The sequence below is a fragment of the Urocitellus parryii genome, chromosome X (assembly GCF_045843805.1).
Source record: "Urocitellus parryii isolate mUroPar1 chromosome X, mUroPar1.hap1, whole genome shotgun sequence".
NCBI lineage: Eukaryota > Metazoa > Chordata > Mammalia > Rodentia > Sciuridae > Urocitellus > Urocitellus parryii.
Genome location: NC_135547.1, coordinates 86057988 through 86070371, shown reverse-complemented (window position 1 = coordinate 86070371; position 12384 = coordinate 86057988). Strand labels below are relative to the sequence as shown.

Sequence of the window (12384 nt, the reverse complement as noted above, 5' to 3'; positions counted from 1 at the left end):
TTGTATTGTCTTGAACAACTAATAAAAAAAAGAAGGTTGTCCATAAGGGGGCATTAGAGAGGGAGCTGGAAGAACAGGAGGTAGTTCTGTGCGTGATCAGAGGAGGGAATGTGAGAAATGGATATCATGGACAGGCCTAGATTCTCCTGATGACTTTAGTGCATGACCATGGGTAGGGAAACCTAGGAGGACAGAGGAGAATATCCCTGAGGACAGAGAAGCTCTGGGCTGTGGCCTGTTCAGCCTTGTGGGCGCTGACGTCGCAAGGAAGGATCAGAGAGGTGAGGACTGAGTAGAAGACAGTGAGTGTGACGCCTGAGAAGTGCATTCAAAGGCTAGGTGAGTGGGAGGAGAATGACCCAACTGGTGCAGGTCTTGAATGTGGAGAATGGGGTCAGCAAGTCCTGGACATCATCAGTTCCATCCCTTAGCTGAGTAACATCAGAATTGGGAAGGACAGTTCGTGTGTTTCCCAGAGGGAGACTGGCAGCAACCTCGCAGGGTGCCCACATGGGTAGGCCCAGATCTAGCCAATCCTAGGCAAGCCCCGCCCACTGGTCTATATGCTTTAGATGACACAGGAACTTCCGGTTACTGTTGTTAGGGTTCCGAAGGCCTGACTGGGGAAGGCTGCTGAGCCGGTACTCTTTGCTGGAGCCATTCTGGCTGGTACCAGCTCATTCTTCTTGGCTTCCTTAGCCTGGATCTCCGAGTTTTCGACCGAAACTCATCAGAAAAGATGGATTTTCCTCCTGGGTTGGTGTCGTTCTGTCTCCCTGACCTGCAGATGGCAGTGCTGCGCTATGTAGTGGCCTGCCCGCCTCGTGGCCCGCCTGGTGGCCCACCCCTCGCGTTAGAAAAAGCGGCTCAGAACCTTTTCCTGGAGAAAGGCCGGTTCTTCCGGTGTCAGGCCAACCGGGTTTTGAGGCCTGGATTGCTCTCTTATGGGAGGGCCCTTGCGAAAATTCACCATCAGGAAACAAAACCTTTTTGTTTTTCAAATTTTTAATTCTCCTGTGAGGCTGCCTAGATACCTTTTATTTTGGCATCTCTGAAAGGTCTAGTTGTTTCCTTTCCCCAACTGGCCCTGGCGTTATAAGTATATTCATCCTTGATGATAATCATTCATTCTCACTGTTGAAGACAAATAATGTATAATGAAGAAATCCAGTTTTATATAGTTTTGGTGACTGGGCCCCTAAATTCTTATTTACTATATCCTTATTTCACCGCCCCCGCCCCACCTCCACCCCCACCCTCAGCCCTGCTTACATGATCCATATCAATAATCCAATGCATCCATCATGCAGAGTTAACCTTTAATAGATTGGAATGTTTCCCTGGACTTTATTAATAAGATTTTTTAAAATGAGGTTCATACTGCATCTTACCTAAACATCCTGCTTTTAAAATTAATTTTTCCATTTTTGAAAAATCATTTTATATTTTTAGTTTTTTTTTTGTTTAAAAAGTAAAATATTTTGTAAAATGTTGAAAGTTTCAGTAAGACTCTAGGTCAAAATACACTAACCCATGATCCAAAGACAGCATCACCATGCACCCTTAAGAGGGCAGGAACTGGGGTGGATGATTCGGTTCTATCCTTAGCACCTGGGAAAGCACCTTGAATGTACTGAGCACTGAATAAGTATTGTGGAGTAAAATAATATTTGCCTTTCCAGTCATTTTTATATGTATATGAACACATATATTATATATACACACACATATATATAAAATCAGTGTTTTCATAACATTGGATTATGATATAAACAATAGTTTTCTGCCTGATTATTTTTTTCACTTAAGTATTTTGTAGTCAGCATTTGCCTATGTCAACCACATTTCTTGAAAATTTTTACTGGCTGTTCACTTATGGAAAGTCATTTATTTGGCTGGTAACAGACTCAGGACATAGTCCTGGTCTTTTCAGGATCAAAGTTTTTGTTTTTGTTTTTGTTTTTTTTTTCATCCGATAGTAATCTTTGTGAGGTTTATAAGATAAATAAGATACTGCAGAATTTCCTTGATATATAGGAACACTTTTATTGTTATTTCATGTTTTGATTGACTATCTTCCTGCATGAACCCTATCCTGGATAATAGTCAATTCTTAGAACTGAGATTTTGAAAAGCATCTCAAGGTTATTTGAGCTAGTATTGAAAAAACTATAGTTAGCCTGCTGCATTGGATTATTGATTTTGGTCAGGTGCAGGGAGGGGGTGAAAAAAGAATATGTTAATAAGAATTTAGGGGCCCAGATACCAAAATGATATTGCAAGTAAGAACACAAGTCACTTGACAGTAAACAGTATGTTTGAAGTGACCTGGTCTTAATGATAATGTTCTTTCTTTCCCCAAGTCCAGCTAATATTTTTATTTTTCCCTCTTTCCACATTATTTATCAGTGCATTATAGTTATACATAATGATGGGATTTTTGTTACACTTTAATATATGCACACAATAAAATAATGTAACTTGGCTAAAACTTCTCTCTTCCCTTCCTGTATCCCACCCACTCTTTGGTCCCTTTCCTCTACTGATCTCCATTGGTTTTTATAAGACCCCAGCACCTTCACCTTTCTCTTCCTTCTTCCTCTCTTGATTACACATATGAAAGAAAATATATGACCCATGACCTTTAGAGTTTGGCCTATTTTTTAACATAATGTCTCTAATTACATCTATTTTCCTGCAAACAACATAATTTCATTTTTTCCTTACAGCTCCAATATGTGTATATGCAACATTTTTTATTCACTCATCCATTGATGGACACCTAGGCTGGTTCCATAATTTGGCTATTGTGAATTGTGCTGCTATAATCAGGGCATTCATGTATCACTGTAGTATGGTGACTTTAATTCTTTAGGATAAATACCAAGGAGTGATATAGTCCAGATAATATTTCTACTGCTATTTTGGCATACTGCACATGTGTGGAAATATGACATATTTCCTACAGAAGAAAATTTCCTTTTAAGCAGCATAGCACACACAAAAAAATCTGAAGTCATTTATTTATATTGACAACTTATTTTGGATAAAGACATTCTTTGATTGGATATCCAGTTCTTCATAAATTTTCTCTTCCTATAATAGCTTTGCCACTTCAATTACTGAGGGACATTTAGCTAGTTCTTAACAGATTAAGGACATAGCCCTGGCCTTTTCAGGTTTAAAACTCTTTATTATATAGTAATCTTTGTGAGGTTATAGTAACAATATAGCATATTTACTATTTAAATATTGACCACAGAGATCTAGGTCTCAAGAGAACTTCCCTTTTAGTCTTAACTCTACCAGATTTACATATTTTAATATCTAGTCACTTTAATTTTCTAGGTATGACATTTCCTCAATTTTTAGAAGAGAAGTCAGACCAAACTAGTGGTTGGCACAGGGAAGCAGATCCAGGGAAGGGTGTGGTTAAAGAACCCCTGTTCTCAACAAAAGATCTTCCCCTTTTCTTAAAATATAGGGGAATTATATTATTTTGTATAAAAGAGGTTTTTGTTTGTTTTACTTTAGAAAAGAATTTAAAATCTGCTGATCTACATGATCTCTAAGATTACCTTTGTGTACAATCTCATAGATAGGAAGATCAGAGAGAAAAGAAATCATAAAATTACTACATTGTGCTATATCTTTAGAAGTGCCATACATGTAGAAGTAATCTCTAGCAAAATGGATGAGAATAATGTCTGGTTACAGGGTGTCTACAAGAATTATAATGTAAAACACCAGAATCTGATTACTTGATATCAGGGGATTGGGGGCTGAAGATGTAATCTTAACATTATTACAAATATTGTTGAGAGAAGAATATTTTAAGGATGTCATCAGCCACAATCTCATGGAGATAATCAATTGAAATAAACTCTATGTCATAATACTCGCTGACAGAGCCAACAGTAATGTTCTAACAACACACAAGTAATGTCTCTTCAGTGTCCCTATACCACTCTATAAGGGCTTTAAGAGCAAATAGACACTGGAAGCTACAAAAGTCTTAAAAGTTATCATAAGGAGGGAGTTAAAATTACATAACCTGGAATTGTAATTTCAAGGAATGAAGAGAATGAACATGTTTAGATAAATTTTGAAAACTTGGCCATAAAAATGTGTTCATTTGCAAGTGTCAGTGACTTCTGAAGCTCTCTGGGGAAAATAAACTTAGAGCATCACTATACAGAGAGTTCCTGTTTGTAATTTTCCTGAGTGCTTGTGAATGTACCTACAACTGTAAATATATTTGAGCAGCAGATGCAGACATAATTTCTTAGACAAGAAATCAAAAATATGTATTGGCATAGGCTTACAATTTAGGTATTGAAAGATCAATTCTTTGCAATCTATTTGCAGGAAAAGGAGAAGAGATAGCAACTTAGAAGACAATCACCACTACTCCCATTTCAAAAGGACTAAGAGAAACTTTGTCTTTCAGGATTTTCAGAATACAGAGGTAGGAAATATAGTCAGATAACCTCTCTCTATTTCATTCATTTCCTAAACTAAATGATTCAGTTTAATCTCTACAATGAGAAGAATATTATTCCAAGAAACTATTTAAAAAATAGTGTTCCTTGAATTCAGAGACTTCTGAGCCCCAGACTTTCAGCATGATTATCAGTATCCTACAGGACTATGGAAAGGAAAAACAGAGTTTGTTAAAACACAATCAGTAGGAATTAGGTCCTAGATATTTATTCCACATATATAATCAAGAAATAATAATTTTACTGCTCTTATTTTTAGATGGAAAATACATTTTCAAGCAAAACATATGTTATTAAATAGAAGTCAATTCTTGATTTCTCCTTGGAAAAAGTGAAAATACAGTTGAGGGATGGTTTTAGTGATTTTGTAAAACTTGAACAGAGCTAGAATTGAAGAGTTTGAATTTTAATTTCTCCCACTAACCTGCTAAGGTGCTCACTCCACTTTCAAGCTAACCTGTGTCTCTTCTTTCGCCTTTATTCCAAGCTGAAATCTGCATTCACTTCCTCTTATTTCACTGTCTTCTCAATGTTGATCTGAGCTGGTCTCTGAATCGCAAATAGCTGTCCCTGCAGACTTCTTAGCATGGCATCCAAGGACCCTGATGACCTACCCATATCTTCTTCTTGCATAATTTGTCTCCCAGTCTCTCTTCTCTGGAAGGCACTGGCCACAACATGGTATTAACTTTGTCTCCTCAAGGAATGTTCACCCAATTTGTGGTCTTCTTCTTCTCCCCATTGATCACACTCTGCCTATTAATATTCTCTCCACCCTGCAAGGCCTAGTTCATGTGCCTTTCATTTTAAGAAACCTCCCCTTTCTCTAGTCAGCATTCTTTGCTGCATTCCCCTCATTGGAAATAAACACAGTGCTGTCGTTTTTTAAGCATTCTCCTTAATTTGGCTCATGAACTACCTATTGAATCCCTACATAGTTCTGGCAAAGTTCATCCTTGCACACAGATATGCAAGTACCTGTTCAGACAATGGTTGGAGATCAGAATGAATTGTACCTACTCAAGAGCCTTTCAGAAGTGGGGCCCTGACATGTAACTGTGAGTCCAACTGACAAAAAGCCCCACATGTGATTCTGCTACTTATCCCAAAAAGAATATAGCAAATCTCTGCTGGCCTCAAAGCATCTCTGCTGATGGGGTAAACATGGAGATTTCATTACGGCCCAAATACACCTAAAATCCCAACTTTGCACACAGACCTGGGCCCTAGGATTTCTGTGATGTGCCTTTGTGAATTTTGCTTGCTGAGCTGTCCTTCTTCAGAGTCTTCACGGATGTGATAATATTTTGCCACATACATGAATTTATGAGGACTTCTATACTATATTTGCCTTGCACAGAGATCAGCATTAAGTGTATATTTAAAATCAGAGAAAAAAGCAGTGATTTTTATAGCTGTCCAGTCTGATAGGCATTCTAATGAGAAGTTTCTATGAGCACTTAAGAGAAGGATGAGAAGGATTCCTATTTTATGAGTCTTTCTCCATCATGAAGCCTTTAGTATCTCATTCATCCTGGTTAAAAAAAATGTTTCCTTTCTTAAATCAAGCTTAGCAAGGTTAAATGATTCTTAATAAAGACTGAAGTTATGACAGTTAAAACCATATACTGTTAAGGAGCAAAAATTTTCTCCCAGTGAATCTGAGAATAAAACAATTCATGCAGCTGGATATCTCTCAGGAAGAACATTCACAAAGGTAAAGTGCAACAAAGCCCAGATTATCTGGTATGGGCTATGTTTATTACATAGACTGCACTCTTGGACTAGATGATGTTATTGTATATGAGCTTTAGACGTTCTTTAGTAGTTTAAAGAAGAATAAACCTTCTTCCTAAAAATCCCATTTATAGTATAACAGTTCATTAAAACTCTTGGCGTGGATTTCAGAAGTGACTGAATTCTAAAGCAGATTTTCCTTGGTTTTATAGTAGCATATTGTCGTTTACTTATGAATAAAATTTTATTATTCCCCAAAGTAATAGATTTGTTGTACATGAGTTAGAATGTGAAGATACCTCAAAAATAAAACTAAAGAGTATTTGAAATCTTTATCTGTATTGCTGTTTTTGACATTTATACATATTCATCATATTTTTTTTTGTTTTGTGGTTTGAACTGCAGGGCCACTGAGTCACATCCCCAAGGCTTTTCATTATTATTATTATTATTATTATTATTATTATTATTATTATTTTAAATTTTGAGATAGCGTCTCACTACGTTGGTGAGGCTGGGTTTGAACTTGTGATACTCCTACCTCAGACTGAGCTTTTAGTATTTCAGGTATGAGCCACCATGCCCAATCAGCAGAAATCTTTTAAAAATGTTTTAAAACCACATGAGAAACTACATGTACTGATTTCCATCTTCCCAAGTGATGTTAGGGACATCTTCCTGTATTAGCAAAATGCAACTAAACCATCATTTTTAATGGCTCTGAAGGTTTTATTGTGTGATAGTTACAGTACACTTTGACTACTGTGCTGTTTTTAAATCTTTAGTTGATTATTATTTTCAGTTATTAGAATTTTTTTGATGTGGACTGGGGATGTAGCTCAGTGTTACAGCGTTTACCCAGCAGCACACAATGAACAGTTTTAGTTATGTCTCTACACAAATAAAGTAAAAATAAAACTATTTAAATTGCACAGATATTGGATAGATCCAGTTTTTCTTCACAAATGATTCTAAAGGATTTCATTATCCCTATGAATTTAAGTGTATTAATCCGTTTCTCACCATAGCATCATCCTAATGACACTGTAGAGTGGATGTGTTTGTAATGTTAGATAAATATTGGATTCACTGGAAATGATTTGTTATTGTTATTTTTCAGACAGTACTTGAAAGCAAAAGCAGTGCAGAAAGCCAACTGAGTGGAAACCAGATGTATGCGGTGGGTTATTTATCCAATACATTAGTTACTTAATTTATGAAAATTCATAACTAAATCATATGACAATGGAGTTCCAGATTTTTACATTCAGGGCTAGAAAAATAATTGGTTAACTTTTTTGCAATTGTTTTGCTATCTAGTCCTCATGTCTATTTGATGGCCCTTGCTGATGACTTTTACATGTGGCTTCATTTGCTCCTCTTTTCCCTTTCATAGATAGTTCTTTTAACATAGGAATATAATTGCATGAAGAGCAATGTAGGTTGCCCACCAAATTTTCTGGGCAATGTAGTGTATAACTTTAGATCAGGAGCTCTAGGGCTGGTGTTGTAGCTCAGTACAGTAGAGTGCTTGCTTAATATATGTGGCACTGGGTTCAATTCTTGAAGCCACATATAAATTAATTAATTAATTAAAGGTCCATTGGCAACGATAAAAAATTTGTAGCTCTAAATGACCTGGCTCATGACGATTCTTGGTATAAGTCATATTACTGTTGCTTTTAGAAAAGATGGCCTTGTGAGAAATACAACACTAACACTGTGATATGTTAACTCTAGATAAGGTGCCTTGCCATGAATTCCTCCTTTAAGAATCCTAACATTGTAAGGCAAGAAATTCTTGAATATGACTGGGTTCAGGGATCCCTGAGTGGCTTCTGTGAGATGATAAAGACTGTGAGTGATGTTATTTCAATGAAAAACAATCTTTCTTTCTTTCTTTCTTTCTTTTTATTTATTTATTTATTTATTTATTTATTTATTTATTTATTTATTTTTTGAGTAGCAGTTAAACCCAGGGTGCTGAACCAGTGTACCAAATTCCCAATCTTTTTATTTTTATTGTTTTATTTTGTGACAGTGTCTCATGAAGTTGCTAAGGGCCTTGATAAGTTGCTGAAGCTAGCTTTGAACTTGCAATCCTCCTACCTCAGCCTTCCATGCTGCTTGGATTGCAAGCATGTGCCACCATGCCAAGTTATGAAAAACAATCTTAAGAGCAAAGAGACATACAAACTGGACCAAGTCCACAGATAGAAGACTGATGAATGCTGAGCATCACAAAGGCCAACTGTAAACCTAAATTTCATTTTTTAAAAAAACTATGTCCACTGCCTGTTAGCACACATGTGGATCTTGATTTGATAAAGGAGGACTGTATATGTTCACCATCAGGAGATTTGTACAGAATCATCACATATTTGCATGTATATATGGATGCATATATGTGAGTGAATATATGTATACAACAATTTATTTGCTTCATCTTAACTTATACCCACAGTCTGTCTTACTTTTTATGATCTTAATTTCTCATAAATTCTGTAACATCAACTGGTATTTCTCTTAGAGGAGGAGAAAGTATTTATCTGATGTTTGGAATGAGTGGTATAAGCAGGAGCTGAGGATATATGGAAGAATTTGGAATTAGAAGGCCTATGTTGTCCTCACCCTGACATTTCCTAGCTATGGGACTTGGGCAAATCAGGGATCTGTTTCCTCATCTGTAAAATAGTGGTTGTTAATCCTAGCTTCATTTATAGAGTTGATGTGAGGGTGAAATTAACTACCTTCAGGGACTTTACTTTCTAAACCTTTAAGTCTTGTATGGACTTTGATACTGCCACTCTCCAAACTGAATATGAAAAATGTGACTGTGGCATAATGGTAACCTATTTCTGCCTTTCTATCTGTAGTCTTCAAGCAGTGTTATTGAAAGGAACATCAGCAGCATTCATAGCCCAGTGAGAGCAGGTGGACCAGAAAGCAGCTTAAACCAGATTATTGCTGAATACAACCTGAACACCCGTCAGTTCTTCCATGAGGAAAATATGCTGTCCCAAGGTCATTACTGCCAAATCAATCAGATCTTGAAGGAGGCTCACTTCTACAGCTTACAGCAGCGAGGACAGCCTCCAACTTGGTGAAGTAGTAGTCCTTTGTTCCAACTTAAAACATGTTTATAAAAGCAATCACATACACATGAAAAAGGTCTTGAGGTTTCTGTCTATATTTTAATGACAGGCTTATGGGCCATTGTTTATTTGCAATTTCACTGCACTAGTGCAATTTCAAAAGGGCTTTAATAAAATGTTTTATTCTTTTCAAGTTTGGTGTCAAATTCGCATGAAAGTAATAATATGAGGAATCCTGTGCAATTGAATACATTCTGTCTCCAAGTCAGACATGTGTCCAAATCTGTCAGTGAGACTCTTTGTGACAAATGTCTTTTGAGAGTATGATTTTTTTTTTCATTTTTTAAAATTCAGTAGCCCAGTAAAGTATATGTAGTTTTCATAATGAAAAATTGTGCTCTATATGTATAATAAGAATTGTAATGCATTCTGCTGTCATGTATTAAAAAATAAAATCAATAAAAACTAATGAAAAATACCCCTAAGATGTAATTTAACATTACAAAAAAACTTGACTCATTCTTGTGCTGAAATGGACTGACATGCTGACCCTTATAAGTTAGATGTTGTACTGAAATTACTCTCTATGGGTAATGGCAAGAATTAAACCTGGTATAGACCATGAAAGTGAAAAGTTCTAATTGTCTCTACTCTTTCTAATTCCAGGGAGAGTGTTTCTAGGGCTTTAGTACACTCAGATATGCCCTGTGTCCTTAATCCTGCAGAACTTGCACCTCAGACTTGCTAGAAAACACTGGTCAAAGCTGTCATAGACGTAGCACTTAATAATGTTTGGCTTAAACAAATTAGATTAATAGATCATGTGATCTCCTTTACAATTCCCCTCATTATAGCTAGCTTTCATATTGATAAAATATAAGCTATTTGAACTGCTATCTAATGGAACAAGAATTAAGAAACTGAGTGGGACAACTGTCCATTTTATGCTACAAGAGCCCTTTCATAGTGATTAGGGGACCAGTTGCCATCACTAAAATGGACACAAATAATATGGCTTAGAAACAGTGCCCCAATGAGCTGAAGTGCCATTAAAAGAAACAGGCAGTATTCTTTATTTACAGAGGGATATGTCCCTATGTTTTGGTCCTTTTAAAGAACAAACAGGAAGCCATCTTGGGACTGCAGTTGGTGGAGCCTAGAGAAACTGGAACAGCTAGGTCTGTGTGTGCCTGTCTGAGCTTAGCAAACCTGTGGAAAGTCAGAAACTGGGAGCGTTTCCCCTAGGGGAACACAGGTTAGAGAGGCATGGTGAGAGCTGGACTTTCCCAGTTCTGTGAGTCCTGCTGCTTGTGGGGACTGATGGTCCAGCTATAGTGGGTCTGAAGGTTGGAAGAAGATGTGAGGGCATTTTGCTCTCAGCTCACCCTACCAGCATATCTGGCACCCACTGAATTCCTGGGGCCCACTCACTAGGTCACTGCACCAACCTGGTCCCCGACTCCTTCCCCAGTCTGGTATCTACCAGTCCCTGGGATCTGCCAGAGCAGATGCCAGTCTGGCACTCAACAGTTCTCTTCAGTGCCCCAGGCCCCAGTCTCCCAACCCCCTCCCTGGCCCAGCCACAACCCATCCCTCTGCGACTAGGTCCACAGTGTAGACACTGGCCCATAGCTCTGCATTTCAGGCCTCTGCTTCACTGCCAGACCCACCCAGGCTAGCATACAGCTTTGAATCTGGCCCACAGATCCTGGCACAGAACAGCTGGAACCAGTGTCCGGGCCCCTGCAAGCTTCTTTGGAGCCAGACTGGCCCAGTCTTGTATATAGCCTCCCACTAGATCCCAGAATCTAGCACATGGCCCTGATCTACTTACACCCAGAGGTGGCCAGCTGCTTTTCCACCTGCCTGCAACCCAGCTTCCCCAGAAGGCCACATTGCCTCCAGGCCTGCACCCCCAACCTGCCCACACTAATCTCCCAAGAAGGGAAATTAGGAAGTCTTAAACCCCAATCTTCAACACAGTGAACAACACAATTAAAAGTACACACAACCTATGTCCCATACTTGCAAGCTTAGATCATATCTCAAGAAGAAATGAAATGAAAACCAAGTGGGCACAGTCAGTGAACACTTACAATCACTGACAATTTTGTCCACACTAGTGGATAATACTCCTTAATTTCTTAACATTTATTGTGTTGTCATTGTTGTTGCTGTGGCTTGTTTGTTGTGGCAGTAGTTCTCTTTTGTTTTTTGCTTTTGGGTTTCCATATTGGATTTTTGTTTTATTTGAATGTGCACTGACTCAAGGATTCCCACACATTCATATTTGTTTCTCTCTCCTCATTTCTAGCCTTGTTTTTCTTTTTTCTTTTTTCCTTATTTTTTGTTGTAGTTTTTTTTGGGGGGGTTCTGTTTTGTTTCTGAAGGTGTTATTTCCCATTATTTGTATTTTGAGGGTTAGGGTTTATGATTAGCTTATTTTGATTTTGTATTGTATCATCTTTATCACTACTCTATCTCTCTTGTCTCCTCATTTCTCTGTTCCTGACACCAAAATTCCATTCTCCCTCTCCTCATTTATATTCTATTTTTTCCATCCTCTTTCTCTCTCTCTTTCTTTCTTTTTTTTTTTTTTTGTACCAGGGATTGAACTCATAGCCACTCAACCACTGAACCACCTTCCCAGCTCTATTTTGTATTTTATTCAAAGACAAGGTCTCACTGAGTTGCTTAGTGCTTCACTTTTGCTGAGGCTGGCTTTGAACTCATAGTTCTCCTGCCTCAGGCTTCCAAGCCACTGGGATTATAGGTGTGCTCCACCGTGCCCAGCTCTATTTTTTCATCCCCTTTCAAACTAACAACATATCCTAAGTTACCACTGCATCTGCTCTATTCAGCCTTTTGAAATTGTGAATACCCTTGAAACTTCTTAATACCAATTGAGGTATATAACATCTACCCCTACCACCAGTGTCACAGCAAAAATTAATATAGTAGAAGGCATAGACAACACCTATTGTTTGATTTTAAACCAGATATAATACCTGATTAAGTACTGTTTTTACTGATGGAGATTGCTGATCCCA

General features: G+C 37.7%; 1 protein-coding gene across 1 annotated transcript; it reads left to right on the top strand.

Moving 5' to 3' along the window:
* The first annotated feature begins 739 nt into the window (after positions 1 to 739).
* Positions 740 to 9566, top strand: Vcf2 (VCP nuclear cofactor family member 2). The gene is made up of 4 exons (XM_077793648.1): positions 740 to 927; positions 4369 to 4468; positions 7360 to 7419; positions 9116 to 9566. The coding sequence occupies exons 1-4, from the start codon at positions 740 to 742 to the stop codon at positions 9344 to 9346; spliced, it is 579 nt and encodes a 192-aa protein (XP_077649774.1). The 3' UTR covers positions 9347 to 9566.
* The last annotated feature ends 2818 nt before the right edge of the window (positions 9567 to 12384 follow it).